Below are 27,299 nucleotides of genomic sequence, written 5' to 3'. Positions count from 1 at the left end.
GTTCTGCATTTTAGAACAAAACACAACTACTTTTCTGCTAATCACAAAATGCAATCAATTTCTTGATCTATGCATAGTTTATAACGCTGATTTAAATTTTTACAATGAGTACTAATGTAATCTTAATAATTTGAAAAATTTCCAATGCCACTGTAGTTTAAGGAAGCTATACTTTTCCACTATGCATTTAAAAATTACCCATCTATCCTCTATTTCATATAAATTTTGAGAAAAACGAACAAGCCACAACAATATCTTCGCAAGCACCATGAATTTATAATTGGTTCATATAAAAGAGTTGCTGTCTATGCCACCTGTTAAATCACAGGAAGGCAGAGATCGCTACATAATTTTCATTTACACAAACAATAATTTATTTTGAATTGGTAGATGTTTTCTATCACAAAATTTTATGAAGTAGGTATCTATTTTTCAGATATCTAAAAACCTTAGACCTCAGATACGACAAGTTTCAGAGAATAAACTTTGACTGTCTTTATATTAATGCATAGCAGAGCAGTGCACAAGCAGTTTCTGACTGCCTCCTTCTTCCCCTCAAAGCAGAGAGATGTTACATTGCTAACTTGCATGCAAAGTGCAAAAGAACTACCCCTGGCCCACAAAAATGCCGTCTAGGATTTGATCCTCAGATAATCTAAAATGAGTTCCCTGTTTCTGTAATAGTTTGGACTTCCCTCGTCCATGCTCCTACCTTTCATGAATACATGGTTTTCTGCACTGTAGTTTGCCCCAAGCCCCTAAATTTCAACCTCCAGATGTCTCCCTGTCTTTTCCTGGGGAATAAAACTGTCCCTTACTGTTTATCAACAATATCTACATGAAGCTTTCATTTCAGATCCTGCATTTTAGCTCTTGGTGGAGCCTCCTTGCATCTTTCCACTGTCTATGACTCTGCTTTTCTGCATTTCTAACCCGTACCTTTCTTCCCCAAGAATGCTAGTGCTTTCTGTGTGTGAAAGATCCACTACTCCTTCCTGCAAGCCAGCACACATCTGCATTTCCCTAGCTGATAATTTTGATCTTTCTGAGAAGAGGACATAAAATCTGCCCAGGGTACAGTAGCCACACTGCATTCTCCTGGATCAGCTCTGCTCACACTGCAAAAGGGAAGCAGAACTGATGGACAGTATGTCTTGCCCTGTCAATATGCACTCCAACACAAGCACTGTAAGAACTAGACCCATAGTTTTCACCTCTTAAGACTTTCACTTCCTTGACCCAATTGCCTAGAAAAAATTGAGGACTTCTAGAGGGAGTTGGAGAGAAAGAAAAGGGAAGAGGCAAAGACCAGGAAGAATATTCCTGTACATTCCCCCCTTCCTTGTCTGTTGGACATCTCTATGTAACGTAAGCCCAATACAGAGAGGCCTCCTGCCAGCTACAGAAATATTACTTGAATGCAACAGTCTTCCAAAGGTCCTGCCAAAATACTGCTGTACAGCAGACCTGAATGCACCCAGTGTCTCCAGTTCTGTCAATTTTTTTCCTTGTCCAGTCAATGAGATTTCACTGAGTCATGTGACAGATGTCCTCGCTTCCCAGTCATCCACTGCTATGCGGCACCAAGGCACACAGGCACCTGGGAGCTGGTGTTTAAGGCCATATTTGGGACATATCTTTCCTAGCTCCTGTGCAGCACCACAGCCTTTCTCCAGCTACCGGGCCTGGCACAAGATGCAAACAGCTGGGGAGAGACAGGAGGTTTGTCCATCTATGGCTCCAAATTAGAAAAGAAACACAGTGCTATTCTGGGAATTAGGTCATTTGAACAGCAGTAATTCAAAACAGATATGAAATTAGTGGATATTTTATGTGAGATGTGAGATTATCCAGGTAAGAAACTGAAGGAAGAATTCTGTCAATGACACGGTCCTACAAAACTCTATCCAGAGCTCACCCTGGCATATAAATCACACCCTTACAGGGAACAAAAACTGAGCAGCACAAGGGTTTAAAGGGATCAAAGACTTACTCAAGAAACTGGAGTTATTCCTGATGCAGTCACCAGCCCGAAGTCACCTCTCAACATCTCAACTTTATACTAAGGTAATCAGCAGACAGCACAAAGCATTATGCCCGGTACCCCAGTTCTCACCTTGGTTTTATTTTCCCTTTGTTTTTTCCAGTGAGCAACTCCAGCCCTATTGCAGATTATGCATTCCTATATGATGTTCCCCATTTCTAGCAAAGAGTTCATTGTAAAGTGTGACCCTCTTACCTTATTCCTAAAAAAAATTTCACATATAAAATGCAACCCTTCCTCTAGAGATTGAAAACATCACAAGCACTACTTTAACAAATAATGTGAAATGTGAAGCAGGCTCTCCTGAGTGAATCTCTCTGTTACAAACATCAACAGAGCACTTATTTCCAATTTTATCTACGCTAGCTCCTAGAGATACCTAACACATCACACCACCAAGCTCACTGTTCTACCTTTGCTGCCCATTCTTGAGTGGATGGGGAGCTATGATGAACACATATGATGTGTCTTCTGTTTCACAGCTCTGGGAAGCTTGAAGGTAATACAAGGAGCCAGACCACAGAAGCAGCTGCTTCCCAGTGGACCAATTCCAACATGGCTGCTCTTTCCAGAAAGGAAGGGGAATAGAGAAGGACAAAAAGTCAGAAGGGAATTTCCCCTGCACTGGAATTTTCTCTCCATGAAGAGGTATACAAACACATAGCCTACAAGCACAGTTCATGGGACTTGGCAAGTTTGTTTTATACAGGAAGCTACCATCTTTTTAAGTTTTCACGACAATCTAACATTGGTATAAAAACTAGGCATCTTTCAGGTTTTACAGAAATTTTGTGTTTGCAAATTTATTTTTTATAGAGTCTTGCTGAACTGTGATTCACATTTACTTCAGGCATTCAAAAATGGTTGCATCTACAAATTATTTTATTTCCAACTTGGTATCTCAAGCATCTATTATTTAAAGCATTTTATTAAAATTTTAAGACGTGCAAACAATGTATATAACTTTTGAAGACACACAAGCCCTCTGAACTTGTGCTTCTATATAAATATGCTTGTAGATAATTAAATACTGCAATCATAAATTTACTTTTTTCTTATGTCGCGTGTGTCATGAACACTTGCCTACATGAACAACAAGAATCCCAAAAAATCCCCTAAGTCTGGCCAGAAATGTAGTATTTATACTTGAATAAAAATTAATTCCATGTGCAAGCTAAAGTAGCACTCCGTCAATAAAATATTTCAACCACTGTCTGCGGTATGGCACTGAAGCATCTCTTTTCAGCTTTATCTGACACGAGGGATTTCTTGCTTTACGTAGCTAAGAATCAACAGAGAACTATTTTAATTATATCTTCAAGTACTTCGTTTAAGTTATATCTAATTTAAAGAACTATTGGAAGACCTGGGAATGCATGAATACATAAACAAGTGTACATTTGAATCTTTATAACAGAAGTTTTTCATATGATGGAATTTTGTTTTATAAACACTTTTTAATTGGTATTCACAATTTGATCAAATATGCTTCCCTTTCTTTTTCTACTTCTAAACCATTAACTAATTTTTCTACTTGACAGTTGGTACAAAACAAAACATTTCATGTTTTCCTATTTGCCATTCTCACTCTTCATTCAGAATGGTTTCATGCAAGTGTAGATCTGCCTCAGTATTGAATTAAATCCAATACTAAAATCTAAACATAACTATATGAAGGATCTAGAGAGGAAAAGGAATTTGAGAGTTATGTAACCTGGAGAGAAAAGCCTTGTTGATAAAGAAGGTGGTCTACAGATGGGCCAATGAAAAGATTTCTGGTAGTTTGTCAACAGTAATGAATTTCAAGCATCCTCTCCAGGAGTACCTTGGGCCTTTAGTAAAAAGAGGCATGGTTATTTCTCTGAACACTCAGAAAAGTACAAAGTAGCAGTCTATAAGACAGACAGAACCAAGCACACTGGACTGAAAGATCTGAAAACAACACTGTAATTATATGCAAATCAAAACAATTGTATCAGGCAAAATGTATATATTGTGTGTTTAGCACTAGTGGATAGCTCAGCAAGCTACAAGCCGAATGTTACACCAGATTGTGCTTACAAAGTGTTATATAAGCATAGCAAAAATACAAGCATGTAAAGGTCCAACCTAGAAGAGATAATGATTAAAGACCTGTACAGAGAATTGTGTTATCCATTCTCTTCTGTGTCTCTTTTACTACAACCATTAGCATAGATCACACACACATAAACTGAGGATAAGCAGTGTTAGTGCATTGAAAACTGTTTAAAAGACTGAGCTACTCTTCTACAACAGTTAAAGGACTGAACGGAGCCAAAGCTTTGCTTATTTTTCACAAGTATTGCTGCTGTACCAAATGCCAGCACCATCATTTTATCAGTCGGATGTGTATACTCCATAGCTATACTCAGAAAACCAAATAAACGAGTGCTTTTATTAGTAACTTACAGTACATAAGTTCCAGTACAAACTTGTAAAGGAATTTGTCCTGAGGGAAAAACATAATTAGTTTTAGAGTTTTCCAGAATAGTAGATGGTTGTTGGGTTTTTTACGTGTTTCAGACAAATAGAATTCTAAATATCTATATTTATTGCTTCCAAAAGATTTTCAACAAGTCTGTGTAAAAAATCTTTTTTTGTTTTAGGGGATGCCTGTTTATCATACATTTTTTTGTCCACTAACAGCATCTATCCAGACACATGACCATGTTAGAATTACTTCAGTCATACATTAATCACAGTTGATGAAAGATTTTAGGCAAGTATTCAGTTTTAATAAAAACTCTTGAAAGTTATCCACATAAAGCAATAACCTGGAAAGTTTCACCCAAAAAGCAAAACAGAAAGCAAATAATTAATAAAGAAATTATACCATCTTAAGTTTTAAGTAACACTGAACAGATGGTTTAATCTAAGGGTATATATAAGCCAGAAAAAGCAGATTAAAAAATGCAGGAGAAATGAGTGTGCAATATGAAAGTCCACAGTTCTAGGATCTGAACATACTACATAGTAGGACTTTTCTATGATATACGGATGTTGAAAAGGATGAGGAGCTGGTCTGCTGTCCTCAGATGTAGAAGGTAAAGAATATCTTTTTTTTAAATAAAATTTACCAATGCTTCTAATTTACCTTTAAAAATCTTGCAAGTTTCTGAATTCCCCAGTATTCTGATGGCAAATCAGTATTTCTTTCCGGACGATATACAGGCTGTTCTTCATCTTCCTCAGTCTCTGAGGAAGTTTCACTAACTTCTTCAAACCTGACTGATGTTTTACTAAAAATAAATAAACAGCATCACCCGCTTTGAACAGATATAAACTATATATGAACAAGCATATTTTAAAAAGGTATGGCAACACTACCTAATAACAGAATTAGAAAAATATAACTGACATTTCCAAATTCTAAGTATGGTGATAATTACTGTAGGTACAGAAAATAAAAATACAAAAAAACCCCAGAAGAAATAAAAATAAATAACAGGTACCGTTTCAAAGCTGTTTGCATTTTAACCAATTCAGAAGAAATGCCGCTGCCTGTCTTTTTGGTTTTCAGACACTCAGCACCGCTTCTTCCTTCTTCTTCAATATCTTTTTTGGCAGCCTTGTCACTAAAATATTTGGTTTTATTTTTAAAAAAACGTTATTATATATAGACATAGAAGAGAAAACCCTATGGTTCGACATACATTCATACATACAAGCTCATGAACCTGCACAATAAACTTTATTAAAAAGAAAGTATGCTGTGTCTTACAAGATTAATTTTCCTTTAATAGAACAATAGAATATTAGAAAAATTATATTATGCTAACCTGTATGTGATACAAGAACAAAGAATGAGTATTTACACCCAGACCATAGGTTCATCTATCCTAGAATACCTTCTCCAACCATGATCAACAGCAGCTGTCTAGGTAACAGTAGCAGAACAATGGAAGAACAAAGAAACTTTTTTTTTCCGGAATATTCTTCAGTAAATTGTGATTCAGGGAACTTCTGATCTTCTGTGCAGTAACACTTTTGGATGGATTTTTCTTCCATTAATGTGTCTGACTGCTTTCTGAACTCACATAAACAAATTACCTCTACCATCCAGCGGCAAAGAATTTTAGAGCTCAGACATGCATTGTATGAAGAAGTCCCTCCCTTTGTTCTGACCTGGTCTCTCTGGCTTATTTTATTTGATGCTCTTTATACTCCTATGAGAACAGACAGTGACTATCTGTTTCCTGTTTACTGTCTCCTGTCATGATTTTTTTAATGTCTTATTGTCTCCCAGTCTTTTTTCCAGGCAGAAAAGTTCTAGTCCGACTAGTTCTTCCACACATTGAGCTGACCCATAGCTTTGATCATGCTGAATACGCTATATCTTGTTTTCCTCGCATTCAAGAAAATTCCTAGGCCTCGCTCAGAACAATCTTTTTTGTCCCTAATTTACCATGATGTAAAAACAATATGTCTTTCTGAGCTTGGGCTGTTCATACTATCACAGTCACAGCAATAAATGAAAATACTACTAATGATTACAGACATTGTCACTACATCAAGACTCTTACAATGACTGTGGAAAAAAATAAACTCTTGTCTCTGGAAAACCACATTTTTTCAACTGATGACTGTAGGTGACACCCAAAATATCTTAAAATGTTTCTTGCAACATGTCAAATTGGCAGACTTGAGAAGATAACTGACTTCTTCTTTGTAGCATGCCAGTGAAAGCTTTTCCTTCAGATATTCTTCCTCCATTAACACAGAATCAGGAAACATGAAATCAGAAGGTATTCTGATTTCGTAAGAAAAATCCAACCATATCCAACATATGTATGCTCTATTTTTGGGTGTCCAAAATTTGAGATAATCTCATTAGTGAAGATTGTTGCTAAGCAGAGCTAGAAAAGCAGCTCATGTAATGTGAAATCATTAAAAATTGGTAGTATAAGTAAGAGTCATCCTGATTTTCCATTTTGGAGCTCTTTTGCCTCCCTCAGAAAATGTGTTTTAGATTAGATTGTCTACTATGTCTTGCTTTAAAGGGCATTTTACACCAAAAATACGATAATATTATAGTCCCAGAGGACGAGTATTGCAGATGGCTGCAAAATCTTTCCCTGCCTTGCTGTGGACATGAAATAACATCATCAAAGTTGTTGCATGATACAAGAAAACTGACAAATCTCTTCAGCAGTTGTACTCTTTTCTTAGAAAATAAAAACTAGTAAATTTTGTTTTATTGCTCCTAACTCAAGATAATAATGCAAACATATAACATGCAGTCTAATTGTTAGCACAGTTTAGAGAGATCTATAGGAATATTCAATTATAAAGGTAACTACTTATCTGTGGGAAGCAGAAAGCGTTGTGTTCTTCCACGATATAGTTGGTTCTAATTTCTTCTTGTCAATGGATCTCCTTCTTGCTGCAGAACTTTTCACTTTCTCATGTACATTCTCTTCTGTAAAATCACAGAGGCTCTTGGATTGGCCAGAGACCTTAGCATCAGCTACTTCCATATGCTTGTAAGTCTTCTCAGATGTCGGTTCTTTAAAAAAATTACATTCCTAACAAAAGTAGGAGACGTGGTTTGTCATTAATTTTGTTATATGAATAATGCATGTTAAAACAATAAGATATAAGCACAATTCCAGGATGCTGTGTTTAAAAATTTTATGTATTAGATGTAGAATTAGATTATAAGAATAAAATCAGATTACCTTGAAAAGAATGAAACATTAATCTGGAAAGCAGGTCTTACCTTGTGCAAATTAAAGTTTTTAAAATAAATGAACTAGATAAATTTGGAACTTCCTAAACACACATGAATATCAGGTGTTGTTCAGTTTCTAATATGTTAAATAATTTGTGACACAAGTGCTTGTATAGAACCTAATTCTAAATGAGTTAAGGTCTAGAATTTCAGTCAGTCACTCTGCTTTCAATGGATGGTTTATACAAAAACTATTTCCCTGCAGAAAGGATTTACCAAAAATTCCCACAAAAAATAATGAACGTAAAATTGAAAATAGGCTATGATAAACTGCAAGGCTTCAGTTCCAAGTAATTTAATTTGATATAGTTTAGAATTCGTATAAACACATTCCATTTCAGTTTTTTCATATTCTGTCTCTCAGGATATGACATCGTTGAACAAGTCACATACAAGGACGGAGCTGAGTGGCACCCACCAATCCTTCAGCTGTCTACGTCTAGCACCATGGCTGATCAAAAATATCCAAGACAGAAAGAACTCTTGTCAACTCTTATTCTCTATTGGAAAATTTTCAATTTTTACAGGAAAGACAGTATATTTATTATTATTATTGCAGCTGTCACTACCAGATAGGTGAAGACATTGCTTCATGCATCTGATTCAAGGCAGTTTTAAGGAGACTACACTATGGTCTGCTTCTGACTACTCCCTGATGTGAATCGGCTGTTCCAGGCTTGCTGACCCAACTGTCTAATCACAAACTAACTCATGCTACTCTCTCATTCTGCAAATGTACTCTACACAGGACAATTTAACACATGATAAACTAGACAAATTACAGGGGAAGTGATGCTGTAGCTTGACAAACTAAGCACATATTAAAACTATGTTTCCTACAACACTATATGCCTACACAGCAGTTGTAAATGTTAGCTTAAACAAGGCCAAGAAGACATTACAAAAGTTAATTGGTTTTGCAATATTTGTGCATGTAATGAGTTTTTGAAGCTCCCTTCTCATCAGAAAATAAATCAGAACCATTTCCAGTCATAATTTATTGCATGTAGGCAACCTTGGAAATACAGATGTCACTGCTTTTCAGAGTTCTAGAGCAGAGATTTTCCCTCAAATACAAGTGCTCTGTAGTTCTACAATATTAACTTCTTTAAATTCTAGTTTTAGAATGCAAAATGTACTAAACCAGTTCTTTGGCAAGACAATAGGGTATGATATTCTTATACCACTAAAATGGTGCAATTTATACTCTGCAGCATAACCTTGTTTACATAGTCAGGGAATATTAAGTGATTTACACAACAACTGAAGGAAAATAGGATAAATTCTAGTTATTTACTCTTATTTAACAAGTGCACAGATTTCTTGAATACCTACAGTATAAAAGCATAAAACCAGTAAAGAAAGTAATATCATCTCTATTACTGATATTATCACTAATCTAAAATAGCGTTTAGGATTGGATGTGTTAAAAATAATTAAAATATTACCATAACTTACCTTTAACAACCATCAAATGAAGCCAAATGACTTGGAAAACACATTAAACCAGTAAATCATTCATATATTGTCACATTTATGAAATGTAAAGCTATGTGTAGTTATAGCATTAAAAAAATATTTGCCTGTATGACAAATAAAACACATTTTGGAACTTACTGCACTTTCACACAGAAAAACTTACAAATTTAATTGATATAAGCTACTGTACTTGCGTACAACTTCAATCGCTCAGTTCTTTCAGAACTGTCAAATATGAATATCTCAAAATAAAATTAAAACCCTGCATCCCAGACATTCAGAACTAAAGGATAGGTAAATTTCCCTGTTAATTAATTCCTTCTTGCAATAATTAAAATTGCATATAAATAACCACAATAAAACTTCTGACAGGTTTTAGCCTGTAACAAATTTCACCACCAAGCTACTAACCTGTTATAACCACTGTAGAAATCTGAAAAAAAAGTTTTTACCAGGAACGATGAAACAACTGAGACTTTAGTGTCATTGTGTGATTCTAGATAATATAGAGCTCTAAACAAAGGCTCTAACACTTGCGTTTTACGGTGGCTGAAGCAACACACAGTATGTAAGCTGGATGCTTAACTCTCAGCTCTGCTATTTAAATCAGGCATATAGTGTAAAAATGTTGGGCTATTATTTATATTTGATTTACAAAGAATGAAGATAAAAAATGAAGTGTTTTTCATTACAGAAAAATATTATCATAAAAGTTGACATTTTCTGTAAGGATAGCCTGTTTTCCTGCTTGAACATTTCCAGTGCTCCATAATGAATAACACCAGAAGACAAGCAAAAGTTTTTGCACAAAACTAGAGGCTGACCTCACATGTTGGATCCAATCTTATGACAAAGTGTGACAGAACAATATGTGAAATGGTGTATTATTTCCTGTTTTTAAAAGGAACATATTTAGTAGAAACTGAAATGAAACAAATACAAAGAAAAATAATAAATGCATTTCAGAGTCTTTAAGATTATTCATTTAATCACAGATTTGTCTTTGATAAAGGATATAAACGTTCAGCCAGGTTTACAATGTAAATCTTATCAATGTACATTTGTAGAAATTAGGATATACACCTAGTATCAGTAAATACATACCTGTTTAGCCATATTTTCTACAAATCTAGGTGATCTCTCCCTTAAAAATGTCACAATATCTTCACATATATCACTTTTTCTTTCATAGTCAATGCAATTCTTACCCTTTAGTTGACCCTTACAAAAAGAATAAATTTAAAATTATTAAGTGTTGCCTTACACAGGTAATTTAAACTGCATCATAAAATAGTGCTAAAGAGCACAGAGGTCATACTGTAATGAATTAGGCATAGAATTCTCATGCTCAGCAGAGTCCATCACACTTCAATAATGCTTTGTGAAGATGCATGGATCATCTCCATGGATCCCAACAGAAAATCAAGATTTTACGTAGGATTCTGCAAATAATTATCAGTTCATTGTACTGTGTGTAGTTCCACTGAAAAGTTTATAGCTTACGGCAACACTGAGCTTTCAGTGCAGTATGGCAGATGTGAAGAAGGAAGAGAAACTAATATGTCCTGACTAGTCTAGACTTTATGAGCTTCATCCATTAAAAACATGATAAGTCAAAATTTCCCTGGACTTTTTAACTCCTAGCGAATCAATTTGTGGAGTTATGCCTGACAGCCATAAGTCTCTTCAAAATGAATGTGAGAGTTCTGGTCACTGCTTAACAGGCATAAGGGACTGTTTTGCCTAAATAAAAGCTGTTTGTAAGGAAAGAGGTAACCAAAATGAAAAACAAGAGATAAGTAAATTCTAAAAAGCTTCCATTGAAAGGAGAAAGAACTGCTTATCTTTATAAAAAGACAAAACCAAGCTATATTAGCCACACACAATAGTATTGCACCTCAGACCAAGTGCAACAAGCCAGTAGAGAGGCGTCTAGTCCCACACTTGTTTAAACAGGAAGAGTGTGACGGACTGGTATGGCACATTTAAAGACTAAACAAACACTGCTAGCCAAAAGTGGAGCATGCACTCCTAGTATAAAACTCACAGAAAAAACACTTAAAACACATGGGAAAAAACAGCATATATTTATTAGTCTTCTCCTTTTGTACCATCACACTAGCTCTGCCGATCTTTCAGCCTCAATACCACTACCCTAAGCCTCACTGAACTGTGATTTTAGCACATAAAAATATTCATTACTATGTGGTATCCTTTATTATTACTTACTCCATTTAAAAACACTCCTTCTGCGCTGCAAGTGATATACAAAGGATCAGTGTCATGCGGTTTGATGACTAAATAACAAATTTCTCCATGCACTTGTCTCCAGGGAGGAGCTCGGCATCCATTAGAGAATACGTAATCTGTAACCAATTAACATTAGTGCTTTTATCCAGTTTTAAAGTATTTTTTAATAGTTATGCTTGATGATTAAAATAACATGTTTACAAACCAAATTCCCAAAACAATAATTTATTCATAAGAATTCACACTGTTCAGAATTAATCATGCAAAGCTCTATGACCCATGGCCTGATCTGGCTAAGAATTGTGCTTAGCAGTTTTCAGGATCAGAGACTCAGTTAACTTCTTCCACTTCCACTGGACACAGATATAATTGGAGATTATTTGTGTAAGTAAAGTCTGAAGAATAACATTCCATATCTGAAAATACTTTTCATTTTACTTTCTTTATAAGTTTAAAGTAGAACTAAACACTTCCAATTTATTATTTAAACTAATCCAGCAAATTTCACACAGAACTCAAGCACTTTAGTATGGGTATATGTAAATGTGAGATATGATCAGATGTAGACCTGATGTATAGTCCAGTGATTCCAACACTGTATCTTCTCCTTTCCCAGAGATTTTCCTCAGAAGATTCACTTCATTATTTATAGCATCTGGATTTAGTCTATTGTCTCTGCAATTAATAGAAAACAGTCTAAAATGCATTCATCAAAAAGATGAACTCAGAGAAATGAAAGGAGAATATTATATTATTTTTCATCTTTTACATTGAGTGTTAATAGTAGCAACAAAAATCTGGTAACAGGTCACCCTCCATTGTTTTTCTTATTTCATCTGTTAGTTTACTGAAATTTTATTTCCATGGCTAACATCAAGTCCTTGTAACTATGAAACAGACTCAAGGCAATACTTAATATGCTGTCATGAAGAAATAAAACTTTCCTTGAAAAGATTTAACTGTAACTTTATTGTTTACACAAATGACTTAAATTTGCTACCAAAACACAAAGCATATGCAATAAAAAACCCACACTCACAGGCACACACTTGCATACCCACACCTAGAGCAAAATCTTCAGAAAATAATTGTTTGTTCAATAACTTAGTGAACAGTGAAAGTTATTTCAGTAACTTTCTTTATGTCACACCAAAAGCACATGTTGTGGACTGAAACCAATCTGATTTAACAATAAAACAAAGAAACACACTGGCTGACTTGCTAAGCTTCCACTTGAAATGCACTTACTCTGAAATGTGTTTCAAAGAACTATGAAGCAGTTGCAAATCCAGCTGGCGAAGAAGAAGAAAGATTTTCATTTTCATCTCTCTTTCAGGGTTAATATCATTTTCCAGTTTGTCAAGTAAATACAACATGGACATTTCTTGTCCTTCAACAGTCCCATATTCAGGACCAAGAATTTTCACTATGGGTTCTCTGTTAGCTGTAAACATGAAATGGAATAATATAATGTGATACTATGTCAAAAATTACTAGGCCAGACAAAGAGATTTTATCTCAATTGCTGAAGAATTTTGATGTTATTAATGAAAAGAACTTTATTAACGTGCATAGTTATTCATAAAACAACTATTTCATAAGCCTCTTATCATTTGAAACACACTTTAAAAAATACAAAAACATTAAAACCAAATTTTTCATAAGAAACAAAATTGCATTTCATAGCAAAGGTTAAGATTCATTCAAGCAAGAGGTATTATTAAATACTTCCCTTTATCAACAGCTCCCTTTACAGAAAATATGCCTGGAGGATAACCAAAACAGGAAACCAATGGGGTTAACTCACTGAAAATTGATCACTTTGGGAATATGATTTAGTGTTAAAGAACATATTTAAAGTTTTCTAGCAGCATTCCCAATGGTCCCATTACTTCCTCAGCTATGCCAGCTGTTCTCTTTTGGTAAACAGTGACATAACTGTATGTCAATGAATTTTCCAAAAACATTTTGCTCTGTTCCTGCAAATGAAGTCTCATGCATCTGTGAATGCCTCTGCATGATACCCTGTCCATATTATTCTTCCTTATTATTCTTGGTTGATCACTGCCTCTGACAGGACCCCAGCATAGTTGGGCCTAGAGTTTGATCCAGTATGAGCACTTACATTTTAGTATTGTAGATGCGATTTCTACTAGTATTCCCAAAGACCATTACAGATCTCTTCTACCCCCACTGAGAGGAGGATACTCAGTTTAGCATACCAAGAATCCGCTTGTCAGTTTGAAAAATCTAGGACTGGGATATGACACAGTAAAAGCACCTATATTATAAAATCCATTGTGAGAAGGACATGGAAGTGCTCACTCCGAACCTTGTACAGGTAAGAATGTCTTAAGCATGTCTTAAGTTTTCCTTTGGTTACTTTTCAAGGATGCAACATTTTTGAGGATTAAACTACAAGCACAAGAAAAACTGCTATTAGCATCCAATAAGACATCTTTTTTTTCAGAAATTTAAACATACTGTTTGGATATTAGTCAGTATACATTAATTTGTATATGGGTATTAGTCAGTTTATGAGAATATTTATATGAGATTCAACAGTTTGATTTTAACATTGTTCCAGATTATTCTGTTATTGATTTCCCTGAAAATAAAAGAATAAAAACTTCATTGACTTCTGGATCAGCACCTTTAGCCTCCTTAGTGAATCAACATCCTCTCATATGCTTAGAATGAAGGCATGCCTGCCTTTCTTCACATTTCAAAAACATGAATTGAAGGAGAAGACATACTTTTCAGAAGAAAAAGAAAGATGAAAAAAAAAGAAGAGAGGAAACCTTCAAGGCATGTCTGTGCTTCCTTTAACTTATTTTCCATAGCAATTTGTAGGAAACGGGACAGCTGGTCAAAATTGTAAACTCTGACAGTTGATGCCATTACGGAATGTAACAGTTCGCCATCTTCACCTTTGGCTTCGGACTGAACAGTTGTTTCTCTAGAAAAATTAATATATAACTGTTTAAGGTAAGAACTTCAATAAAGAGCAAACTTTAGAGCTTCATGTGATAAAGCACATACAATTTCTTCAAACAGTACTTCAGAAAACTTCCGATGTAACTCAATTTATTCACTGCAAATCAGCAGGTGGATTTGCTTGAAGAGACTGTGATCCCACAGGAAGCTCACGCTGGAGCAGATTTGGTGGCAGGACTTGTGACTCTGCAGGGGACCCACAGTGGAGCAGTCTGTTCCTGAAGGACTGCACAGTGTGGAAGGCATCCACACTGGAGCAGTTTGTGAAGAACTGCACCCTGTGCGAAGGACTCACGTTGGAAAAGTCTCTGAAGACTATCATCTCCCATGAATGGGAACTCATGCTGGAGCAGAGGCAGAGTGTGAACAGGAAGGAGTATCAGAGAACAACATGTAATGAACAGACCGCTAGCCTCATTCCCTGTCCCCCTGCACCACTCTTGAGGGAAGAGACAAAGAAAACTGGGAGTGAAGTTGAGCTTGGTAAGAAAGGAGGAGTGGGAGGAAGGCATTTTAAGATTTGGTTTTATTTCTCATTATCCTCCTCTAAGTTTTCTGTGGATCATGTCTAGTTTGCCTGTGACAACAACAGGTGAGTGATCTCCCTGTCCTTATTGCAACCCATGAGATTTTCAGGGTATTTTTCCCCCCCTTCTCCTGTTGAGGAGTGACAGAGCGGCTCCAGTGGGCAGCCATCCAGGGTCAACCCACCATTCAGGAGCCACTCCTAAAACTGACAGAACTCACAGGGTTAGCCACTGTTGGAAGCATGTTGTAACAAGTCTTAGGGACAGACAGTGCAAATTGTATAAATCAACATGTAAACAGGTCTGTATCATAACAAAGACAGAACAGTCCCAAACTCTAAAAAAACCCTACCAATATTAACACAAAACTTAGAATCATAGAATAATAGAATCATAGAATAACCAGGTTGGAAGAGACCCACCAGATCATGGAGTCCAACCATTCCTATCAAACACTAAACCATGCCCCCTAGCACCTCGTCCACCTGTGCCTTAAACACCACCAGGGCAGGTGACTCAACCACCTCCCTGGGCAGCCTCTGCCAGTGCCCAATGACCCTTTCTGTGAAGAATTTTTTCCTAATGTCCAGCCTAAACCTCCCCTGGCGGAGCTTGAGGCCATTCCCACTTGTCCTGTCCCCTGCCACTTGGGAGAAGAGGCCAGCACCCTCCTCTCTACAACCTCCTTTCAGGTAGTTATAGAGAGCAATGAGGTCTCCCCTCAGCCTTCTCTTCTCAAGGCTAAACAACTCCAGCTCTCTCAGCCGCTCCTCATAAGGCCTGTTCTCCAGCCCTTTCACCAGCTTTGTTGCTCTTCTCTGGACTCGCTCCAGAGCCTCAACATCCTTCTTGTGGTGAGGAGCCCAGAACTGAACACAGTATTCGAAAAGCGGTCTCACCAGTGCCGAGTACAGAGGGAGAATCACCTCCCTGGACCTGCTGGTCACACTGTTTCTGATACAAGCCAAGATGCCATTGGCCTTCTTGGCCACCTGGGCACACTGCTGGCTCATATTCAGTCAGTTGTCAACCAACATCCCCAGGTCCCTCTCCTCCAGGCAGCTTTCCAGCCAGACATCTCCTAGTCTGTAGCACTGCATAGGGTTGTTGTGCCCCAAGTGCAGGACCCGGCACTTGGCCTTGTTAAACCTCATGCCATTGGTCTCAGCTCAGGGGTCCAGCCTGTTCAGATCCCTTTGCAGAGCCTCCCTACCCTCCAGCAGATCCACACTTCCACCCAGCTTAGTGTCATCGCAAACGTGCTAAGGGTGCACTCAATGCCTTCATCCAGGTCATTGATAAAGACATTGAACAGGGCTGGATCCAGCACTGAGCCCTGGGGAACCCCACTTGTCACTGGCCTCCAGCTGGATTTCACACCATTTACCACCACTCTCTGGGCCCAGCTATCCAACCAGTTTTCCAGCCAGGAGAGTGTGTGCCTGTCCAGACCAGAGGCTGACAGTTTCCGAAGCAGAATGCTGTGAGAAACTGTGTCAAAGGCTTTACTGAAGTCCAGGAAGACCACATCCACAGCCTTTCCCTCATCCAGCAGCCGAGTCACTTTGTCATAGAAGGCGATCAGGTTAGTTTGGCAAGACCTGCCTTTTGTGAACCCATGTTGACTGGGCCTGATCACCCAGTTCTCTTGCATGTGCTTCATGATAGCACTCAAGATCACCTGCTCCATGACCTTCCCTGGCAATGAGGTCAGACTGACAGGCCTGTAGTTTCCTGGATCCTCCCTGCGACCCTTCTTGTAGATGGGCACAACATCAGCCAGCCTCCAGTCCATGGGACTTCCCCAGTCTTCCAGGACTGCTGGAAGATGATGGAAAGGGGTTTGGACACCACATCCGCCAGCTCCTCCAATACACTAGGGTGAATCCCATCCTGCCCCATAGACTTGTGGGTGTCTAGCCGGGCTAGCAAGGCTCTGACCACCTCCTCTTGGATCATGGGAGCCTCAATTTGCTCCTCTAGCTCCTGGGTTTGTACACAGATGGAACGACTTTCTTTACAATTAAAGACTGAGGCAAAGAAGGCATTAAGTACCTCAGCCTTTTCCTCATCCCCTGTCACTGTTGTTCCTTCTGAGTCCAATAGGGACTGTATGGTCTCCCTAGTCCTCCTTTTATTATTTATATATTTATAGAAGGATTTTTTGGTATCTTTCACAGACTTTGCCAATCTGATGTTTAGCTGAGCCTTAGCCCTTCTGATTTTTTCCCTACACAATCTCACTTCCCTCCTGTAGTCCATCCAAGAGGCCTGTCCCCTCTTCCAGAGCCCATAAACATTTCTCTTCTTCTTGATATCACTCAAGATCTCTCTGTTCAACCAAGCTGGCTTTCTCCCCTGCCAGCTTTTTTTTCCGGAACATGGGGATGGCTTTCTCCTGAGCTGCTAGGATTTCCTTTTTGAAGAGCACCCAGCACTCATGGGCTCCCTTGCCCTTAAGTACTGTCTCCCATGAGACTTTGCCAACCAGCCTTCTGAAGAGTTCAAAGTCTGCCCTCTGGAAATTTAATGCTACCGTCCTACTAACCACCCTCTTCACTTCACCTAGAACAGAAAACCCTATCATCTCATGATCACTTTGTCCTAGGCACCCACCTACTGCCACATCCCCCACAAGGCCTTCTCTGTTCTCAAACAGCAGGTCCAGGAGGGCACCCTCACTTGTTGGTTCATTCACCAGCTGTACAAGGAAGTTGTCTTCCATGCACTCCAGGAACCTCCTAGACTGCTTCCTTTCTGCTCTATTGTACTTCCAGCAGATATCAGGAAGATTGAAGTCTCCCACAAGAACGAGAGGCATTGATCTAGAGATTAACCCCAGCTGTTTATAGAAGAGCTCATCAGCTGCTTCTCCTTGGCTGGGTGGTCTGTAACAGACTCCCATCACAAAATCTACCTTCTGGTGGGCTCCTCTTATTTTAACCCACAGGCACTCAATCTCCTCATCACCACAATCCATCTCAACAGAGTCCAAGCCCTCCCTTACAAAGAGGGCTACCCCACCTCCTCTCCTGCCCTTCCTATCCTGCCTGAAGAGTTTGTACCCCACCATAGCTGTACTCCAGTTATATGAGTCGTCCCACCACATTTCCATGATGGCAACAACATCATAGGCTCCTTGCCCTACAACAGCTTCCAGCTCTTCCTTCTTATTCCCCATGCTGCTTGCATTGGTGTAAATGCACTTCAGCTGAGCTGCCAATCTTTCAGCCCTCTTAAAGGGAACAGAGTTCGTTCCCAATTGCCTTTCAATATATATTAGTAAATACCCCACCCATTTCAGCCTCCCAAATACATTAAGGCTATCTTTATGCTAAATGAGTAGTTTTGCTTCATAGTTCACCTTCAACATCTCAAAATACAGTGCAATTCAGACTTACCGGATCTCATAACCCTCTCCCTGTTCAAATATGGAATAGTCCAATCGCGTTTCCCACTCAAGGGGCTCTCTGAAGACAAACACCGCTTCCTGAGGATGCTTAGAGCTGAAGTCAACTGCAAACTTAATAATTTGTTTTAACAGATTTTCGTTCAAAGGAGTGACTTCCAGTGTGTCAGTTCCAGAATCCACAGTGGTCCACTGAAATGCTTTTGACAATGCCACTCCCATGGTCTCAACTAGCATCAAAGATTTGACCTTTGCAAAGAAAAAGTCAGAGAATCATAAAATGACAGAATGGTTTGGGTTGGAAGGGACCTGGAAGATCATCCAGTTCCACCTACCTCCCAGGGGATCAGGCTGCCCAAGGCCCCATCCAGCCTGGCCTCGAACACCCCCAGGGATGACGCAGCCACCGCTTCCCTGGGCAACCTGTGCCAGTGCCTCACCGCTCTCACAGGAAAAAAAATTCTTCCTACTGTCTAATCATCAGAGAATCATAGAATAGTTTGGGTTGGAAGGAACCTTAAAGATCATCCAGTTCCACTTCCCCTGCCATGGGCAGGGACACCTCCCAGTGGATCAGGTTGCTCAAAGCCCCATCCAGCCTGGCCTCCAACTCCTCCAGGGATCCACAGCTTCCCCTGCAACCTGTGCCGGAGCCTCAGCACCCACCACCTCCACCGTGAAGTAACTCCCCCTCAACTCCAATCGAAATCTGCCCCTCTCCAGTTTCTACCCGCTGCCCCTCGTCCTACCGCTACAAGCGTTTGTAAACAGTCCCTCCCCAGCCTTCCTGTAGGCACAGGTAGGAATTATTAGATTCTTTAAAACCTCTAAGTCCGAAGAGAAAAAGAGACCTCACAAAATAAGTTGTGGCCGCTGATCAAAGCGGGACGGACGCACACACACTCCCCGGGCTCCCCGGGCGCCCCCTGGGAAGGCGGCGCGGGCGGTGTCCGGGCCCGCAGCCGGGGCCGCTGGGGCCGCTGGGGGCGCGGCCGGCGCCGCCCGCGTTGCCGGGGACGCGGCAGCCGTTACCGGGGGCGCGGCCGCCTCGGGGCGCTGCCCGGGGAACACGGCCTGGGGGGGAGGTGATCCCGGGGCAGGGCGACCGGGGCCGTCCGAGCGCCTCCCATAGCGGGACAGGCTGGGAGAGCTGGCGGTGGGCAGCCCGGAGAAGAGAAGGCTCCGAGGAGACCTTACAGCGACCTGCCGGGCTGCGGGAAAGCTGGGGAGGGACCGATTGCAAAGGCTTGTAGCGATAGGACTAGGGGCAGTGGGGATAAACTGGAGAGGGGCAGATTTAGACTAGACATAACGAAGAATTCTTTCTTGATGAGGCACAGGTTGCCCAGGAAAGCGGTGGCTGCCCCCTCCCTGGAGGTGTTCAAGGCCAGGTTGGATGGGGCCTTGGGCAGCCTGAGCTAGTGGGACATGCCCCTACCCATGGCCGGGGGGGGTTGGAACTGGATGATCCTTAAGGTCCCTTCCCCCTCATATTATTCTAGGATTCTGAGTCTGTGATTCTATAATCTAAGCAGGTTGGAAAACAATTGAAAAACAGCAAGGAGGACAGCAAGAAATCAACAAATTTCAGTAGTGGAAACCCCAAGGGTACCGGCAACAAGTCCCAAGTGGCAGGGGACAGGACAAGAGGGAATGGCCTCAAGCTCCGCCAGGGGAGGTTTAGGCTGAACATTAGGAAAAAAAAATTCACAGAAAGGGTCATTGGGCACTGGCACAAGCTGCCCAGGGAGGTAGTTGAGTCACCTTCCCTGGAGGTGTTTAAGGCACGGGTGGATGAGGTGCTAAGGGGCATGGTTTAGTGTTTGATAGGAATGGTTGGACTCAATGATCTGGTGGGTCTCTTCCAACCTGGTGATTCTATGATTCTATGAACACACTAAAGTATATTTCTATGATTCTATGAACGGGACAGGCTGTTCATTGCCACTGTGGCTGTGCCCTCTTTTCCCCAGAGTCCCTCGAAATTTGGCAGGGTTTGGATATGGGCTCCTTCACAGGGCTGGCACTGGGGGAAACGCACATCTCTGCCCTAGAAAAGGAGGCTGGGGGCCTGCAGGGGGTTCAGGGCGGGGTAGGAGGTGCTGCTGGGGTGGCGAGTGGGCCATGGGTGGTGGGGAGAGAGGTGAGTGAAGCTGAGGGATGGGGGGAGGATATTTTTCCTTAGAAGGTAAGAGAAACTATTTAATAGAATCATAGAAAAGACCTCTAAGACCAAGTCCAACCATCAGCCCAACAGTACTGTGACTACTAAACCATGCCCTGAAGTGCCCCATCAACAGGCTTTTTGAAAACCTCCAGGGATGGTGATTCCATCACTTCCCTGGGCAGCCTGCTCCAATGTTTCACCACTCTTTCAGTTAGGAATATTTTTCTAATATCCAATCTAAACTTTCCCTCATGCAACTTGAGGCCATTTGCTCTTGTCCTATCTCTTGTTACTTGGCAGAAGAGACCAGCACCTGCCTCACTACATCAGGCAGTTGTAGAAAGTGATGAGGTTTCCCCGCAGCTGCCTCTTCTCCAGGCTAATTAATCCCAGTTCCCTAGCTACTCCTCATACAACCTGTTCTCCAGACCCTTCACCTGCTTCATTGCCCTACAACAGCTTCATTGCCACAATATAAGAGGCTCTATGGTTTTGGGGTGGAATTAAATAATGTAGTGATTAGTGTTACTTTGCACCAGAGTTTAAAGGAAGACCACCTTTTAGCTTGAATTTTAGCCAGTATAGCTTAAACCTTCCACTAGCTTTCAGTCATTACAAGAAAACAGCTTTAATTAATAAGATTAACATTGACTGCATTTAATTCTTGAGGCAGTGTGACAGATTATGCTTGAAGTGCTTTTTGTTAAAGAAAATGAAATGTGAAATTAGTGTTTCTTGAAAGAACTAGGGGAAATATGTATGGGCAATGCCAATAAATAATGTCCTTTCACATACTGAGGACAACTGAAGACTATAAACATGCAAGTGAAGCACCTCAAACACAGAATGGAAAAAATACTGTTTTCTCAGTCCTGCTGTTGATCTGTGATGTGAATGAGCCATCACTCTGGATAAATTTTTAAGTTATAAAGTTGCTCCTGCAGTCCCACCTGACTGTCTCCTTTTATGTGCCAGTGAGTGGATAAGAACTATATTCCCTGACTTCCCCTTACCATCCGTAAATCCCCTCCACACAATTCGATTATCTGTGTCCGTAATATTTTTTACTGTGAGGGTGATGAGGCACTGGAACAGATTGCCCAAATAAGTCATGGATGCTCCATCCCTGGAGGTGCTCAAGAACAGGCTGGATGAGGCTTTGAGCAACCTGATCTAATGGAAGGTGTCCTGCCCATCGCAGGGAGGGTGGAACTAGATAATCTTTAAGGTCTGCTCCATCCCATGGCTAAATAGAGAGGAGCGGGAGACCAGGAAGAAGAATTTGATTAATGCCTGGCTCCGAGCCTGGTGTGAGGAGAGGGGCTTTGGCTTCTTTGATCATGGGGTGGCTCACGCACGCCCAGGCTTTCTTGCTAAGGATGGGACACGTGGGTCTCCTAGGGGGATTAAAGCCCTTGCTAGAAACCTAGCTAAGCTCATAAATCGAGCTTTCAACTAGCTGTGAAGGGGGAGGGGGTTGAGCCCAGGCTAGACAGGAATGAGCCTGGACCTGGGGCAATGGTGATTTGGAGAGGGTGTGCTGGTGAGGACCACCAGTACCTCACCACACAGAAAGTGGGGGAGAACACACCTGAGGGTGCTAAGGGAGATACAGGCACTCAGGAGCTAGCTACTCCAGTTACCAGGCAATTGGGAATGAACTCTGTTTCCTCTAAGAGGGCTGAAGGCTTGGCAGCGCAGCTGAAGTGCATTTACACCAATGCAAGCAGCATGGGGAATAAGAAGGAAGAGCTGGAAGCTGTTGTAGGGCAAGGAGCCTATGATGTTGTTGCCATCATGGAAATGTGGTGGGATGACTCATATAACTGGAGTACAGCTATGGTGGGGTACAAACTCTTCAGGCAGGATAGGAAGGGCAGGAGAGGAGGTGGGGTAGCCCTCTTTGTAAGGGAGGGCTTGGACTCTGTTGAGATGGATTGTGGTGATGAGGAGATTGAGTGCCTGTGGGTTAAAATAAGAGGAGCCCACCAGAAGGTAGATTTTGTGATGGGAGTCTGTTACAGACCACCCAGCCAAGGAGAAGCAGCTGATGAGCTCTTCTATAAACAGCTGGGGTTAATCTCTAGATCAATGCCCCTCATTCTTGTGGGAGACTTCAATCTTCCTGATATCTGCTGGAAGTACAATAGAGCAGAAAGGAAGCAGTCTAGGAGGTTCCTGGAGTGCATGGAAGACAACTTCCTTGTACAGCTGGTGAATGAACCAACAAGTGAGGGTGCCCTCCTGGACCTGCTGTTTGAGAACAGAGAAGGCCTTGTGGGGGATGTGGCAGTAGGTGGGTGCCTAGGACAAAGTGATCATGAGATGATAGGGTTTTCTGTTCTAGGTGAAGTGAAGAGGGTGGTTAGTAGGACGGTAGCATTAAATTTCCAGAGGGCAGACTTTGAACTCTTCAGAAGGCTGGTTGGCAAAGTCTCATGGGAGACAGTACTTAAGGGCAAGGGAGCCCATGAGGGCTGGGAGCTCTTCAAAAGGGAAATCCTAGCAGCTCAGGAGAAAGCCAATCCCATGTTCCGGAAAAAAAAGCTGGCAGGGGAGAAAGCCAGCTTGGTTGAACAGAGAGATCTTGAGTGATATCAAGAAGAAGAGAAATGTTTATGGGCTCTGGAAGAGGGGACAGGCCTCTTGGGTGGACTACAGGAGGGAAGTGAGATTGTGTAGGGAAAAAATCAGAAGGGCTAAGGCGCAGCTAAACATCAGATTGGCAAAGTCTGTGAAAGATACCAAAAAATCCTTCTATAAATATATAAATAATAAAAGGAGGACTAGGGAGACCATACAGTCCCTATTGGACTCAGAAGGAACAACAGTGACAGGGGATGAGGAAAAGGCTGAGGTACTTAATGCCTTCTTTGCCTCAGTCTTTAATTGTAAAGAAAGTTGTTCCATCTGTGTACAAACCCAGGAGCTAGAGGAGCAAATTGAGGCTCCCATGATCCAAGAGGAGGTGGTCAGAGCCTTGCTAGCCCGGCTAGACACCCACAAGTCTATGGGGCAGGATGGGATTCACCCTAGGGTATTGAAGGAGCTGGCGGATGTGGTGTCCAAACCCCTTTCCATCATCTTCCAGCAGTCCTGGAAGACTGGGGAAGTCCCACTGGACTGGAGGCTGGCTGATGTTGTGCCCATCTACAAGAAGGGTTGCAGGGAGGACCCAGGGAACTACAGGCCTGTCAGTCTGACCTCATTGCCAGGGAAAGTGATGGAGCAGGTGATCTTGAGTGCTATCAAGAAGCACATGCAGGAGAACTGGGTGATCAGGCCCAGTCAACATGGGTTCACAAAAGGCAGGTCTTGCCAAACTAACCTGATCGCCTTCTATGACAAAGTGACTCGGCTGCTGGATGAGGGAAAGGCTGTGGATGTGGTCTTCCTGGACTTCAGTAAAGCCTTTGACACAGTTTCTCACAGCATTCTGCTTCGGAAACTGTCAGCCTCTGGCCTGGACAGGCACACGCTCTCCTGGCTGGAAAACTGGTTGGATGGCCGGGCCCAGAGAGTGGTGGGAAATGGTGTGAAATCCAGCTGGAGGCCAGTGACAAGTGGGGTTCCCCAGGGCTCAGTGCTGGGTCCAGCCCTGTTCAATGTCTTTATCAATGACCTGGATGAAGGCATTGAGTGCACCCTTAGCACGTTTGCGGATGACACTAAGCTGGGTGGAAGTGTTGATCTGCTGGAGGGTCGGGAGGCTCTGCAAAGGGATCTGAACAGGGTGGACTGCTGGGCTGAGTCCAATGGCATGAGGTTTAACAAGGCCAAATGCCAGGTCCTGCACTTGGGGCACAACAACCCTATGCAGTGCTACAGACTAGGAGAAGTCTGGCTGGAAAGCTGCCTGGAGGAGAGGGACCTGGGGATGTTGGTTGACAGCCGACTGAATATGAGCCAGCAGTGTGCCCAGGTGGCCAAGAAGGCCAATGGCATCTTGGCTTGTATCAGAAACGGCGTGACCAGCAGGTCCAGCGAGGTGATTCTCCCTCTGTACTCGGCACTGGTGAGACCGCTCTTCGAATACTGTGTTCAGTTCTGGGCCCCTCACCACAAGAAGGATGTTGAGGCTCTGGAACGAGTCCAGAGAAGAGCAACAAAGCTGGTGAGGTGGCTGGAGAACAGGTCTTATGAGGAGCGGCTGAGAGAGCTGGGGTTGTGTAGCCTGGAGAAGAGAAAGCTGAGGGGAGACCTCATTGCTCTCTACAACTACCTAAAAGGAGGTTGTAGAGAGGAGGGTGCTGGCCTCTTCTCCCAAGTGACAGGGGACAGGACAAGTGGGAATGGCCTCAAGCTCCGCCAGGGGAGGTTTAGGCTGGACATTAGGAAAAAATTCTTCACAGAAAGGGTCATTGGGCACTGGAACTGGCTGCCCAGGGAGGTGGTTGAGTCACCTGCCCTGGAGGTGTTTAAGGCACGGGTGGATGAGGTACTAAGGGGAATGGTTTAGTGTTTGATAGGAATGGTTGCACTCGATGATCGATGAAAAGGTGGGTCTTTTCCAACCTGGTTATTCTATGATTCTAGGGTCTCTTCCAACCCAAACCATTCTATGATAAAAATGAGATCCTCCCCAGAAAGGAGTGTTGCCTGTTGCACACTAGCTGAGATTAGGAAGCTATGTTCAGCTTTCCAGTGTTATGTGTGGTTCTGAAGGCATCGGAAAATATGTCCTTTCAAGGACAGTCCAGCAGAAGTACCAAGCTGTTCCAGCATTGTGGAGTTAATGTAGCAAAGAGTTGTTTTACCAAATGAGAACTCAGCTGGGTAAGAAACCTCTAGTAATGAAGAAGGTCATGGAATGTATGTGGGATATATCTTAAAGAATAAGTGTGAGATTAATACATTTTTTTCATGGAGGTGATTGCCCGTGTACATTTTACGTACTGAACTTTCAAACAGTAACTGTAGATAAGTATATGCATAATAATGACTTAAGAATAGCATTGGCTTTTCTTGTTTCACTGCATAACTGTGAGAAAACAGAAAATGAGTCATTTGATTAAGTGAAAGAGTGCTTTTAATCAAAAGTCTGGGGAAAGACTTAATGCAATTTCTTTTCTTTATGGAATGCTATGTATGAAGGCATTTCCAGAAAGGATTAAATATTTTCTTTTTTGTAATGAAAGAATGACTATTAAAATTGAATTTGATGGGCAGAAGGTGCAAGCAGCAAAGTATGAAAGGGAGCAAGAGTTTCCCCACCATGGGTGGTGGGGAGTGAAGACAGGGAGTTTTCACACAGTGGTGAGTATTTTAAGCAAGAAGTCGGTGGAGTAAGAAATAGAATTCCTAAATGAGATCGCTCTGTTCCAGTGAAGAGCAAGAAGGAAAGATATTTCAGTGGTTTAGATAAATGGGATGATTTGCCCACAAAGTGTATGCATCTCCAAAGAGTATGAAGCTCCATAAAAGGAACTTTGCTAATTAGCTTAGGCTTAGTTCACACTGGAACTTCCTGTGGTGATAGATAAATCAAAAAAAATGAAAATGTAGGGCATGTCCTGCAAGCCAGCAATGAGGAATGGTGCTAGGATCTGGTATTAGAAGCTAAAGGGCTATTGATGGTCTAGAGGCTGGAGGTGCTTTCCCCCTTTCTTCTTTGTGGTGGGCAAATCCTGAGTTTGTAGCTCAGCTGTACTCACAGGAAGATTGTTATAATTCTTCGGAAGACTAGAGACCATCTGTCTGTTGGTTCTTGCACCAACACTGGTCCTTTATCTTACTTTCAATGGCTATATTTCCTGCTTAGATTTTACACCCAGTTTCTGAGTTACGATATTTTTCTCTTAGACTTATATTTCCTAGGCCAGGAAAGTTTAGTTTCCTCTATTCTCAGCCTGAAAGTTCTTTGTTTCTCTTACCATCTTAGTATCCCTTATTTGCCTCTGTTCCAGTCTGACTGTTTTTTTCTTAAATAGATTTGACACTATTTCTAAGGACACTTCACCAGGACTGTTTACAATGACATTGATAGTCTTCATGTCTTTTACAAGTTCCTCAGCTACTAAATTCTAGGATTGCATGTATTTCAGATCATATATGGGATTGTTGTCACCTTGAAGTTGAATAATAAAACCAATTTGTAATCCATTACTTCTATTTTCAGCTGATGAGTTTGTGGCTTTCTGCAGGATTTAAGTATATAGTATTGCAGTTTGCCCTTATAAAATCAAATTCAACTTTTAAAGAAAAAAAAGTATTTCTAGCACACAGTCTCTGTCTTTTGATCCCCATCCTTTTCCTCTTTCCAAAGTAATTTTTGAGCCTGATAGCAAATTTGAACCATATTTCACAGAGGGTTGTGGTGCTGGAAATAATTAAGCTTCTACAAATTTTATAAAACCTGAGGTAGCTGTATAGGGGGGAAAGCAAGATTGACGCCCTTGCTGAGGTAAAGGCAGGCATATGAAGCACAGATCACAATCTGTAGCAACCAGCCAGCCAAGTGTTTAATTTGTACAGTGCTGGCTAATTAGAACATGAGCAACCTCAGCCTTGCTCAGTGGGTGTTTAGTGGAGAAGGTGGAGCCCAGAAGAATAAGGGATAAAGCACATAATTCCTTGAGAAATCAGATCCCGTTAATTTTGCTGCTGATTTACTCTTTCCCTGATCTTCAAGTCAGATGAGAAAGTTACAGAGCACAGGGCAGAGTTTGTGGGTG

The 27,299-nt window shown here is 41.3% G+C and overlaps 1 protein-coding gene across 1 annotated transcript in view; it reads right to left on the bottom strand.

Annotated features, from left to right (window-relative positions):
* Positions 1-18,696, bottom strand: part of ODAD2 (outer dynein arm docking complex subunit 2) — an 80,943-nt gene extending 62,247 nt beyond the window's left edge. The window contains exons 1-9 of the mRNA XM_069859449.1: positions 18,451-18,696; positions 14,327-14,484; positions 12,774-12,969; positions 12,094-12,200; positions 11,505-11,641; positions 10,380-10,496; positions 7,370-7,590; positions 5,518-5,649; positions 5,160-5,304 (exon numbers count right to left, since the gene is read on the bottom strand). Of these exons, the coding sequence (XP_069715550.1) occupies positions 5,160-5,304; positions 5,518-5,649; positions 7,370-7,590; positions 10,380-10,496; positions 11,505-11,641; positions 12,094-12,200; positions 12,774-12,969; positions 14,327-14,484; positions 18,451-18,695 (1,458 nt within the window). The 5' untranslated portion in view covers position 18,696. The remainder of the gene's footprint in view (positions 1-5,159; positions 5,305-5,517; positions 5,650-7,369; positions 7,591-10,379; positions 10,497-11,504; positions 11,642-12,093; positions 12,201-12,773; positions 12,970-14,326; positions 14,485-18,450) is intronic.
* Between the last annotated feature and the right edge of the window lie 8,603 nt (positions 18,697-27,299).

This window comes from Phaenicophaeus curvirostris, chromosome 6 (assembly GCF_032191515.1).
Source record: "Phaenicophaeus curvirostris isolate KB17595 chromosome 6, BPBGC_Pcur_1.0, whole genome shotgun sequence".
Classification (NCBI taxonomy): domain Eukaryota; kingdom Metazoa; phylum Chordata; class Aves; order Cuculiformes; family Cuculidae; genus Phaenicophaeus; species Phaenicophaeus curvirostris.
The sequence above is the reverse complement of the archived record's forward strand: the minus strand, read 5'-3'. Positions and strand labels throughout refer to the sequence as shown.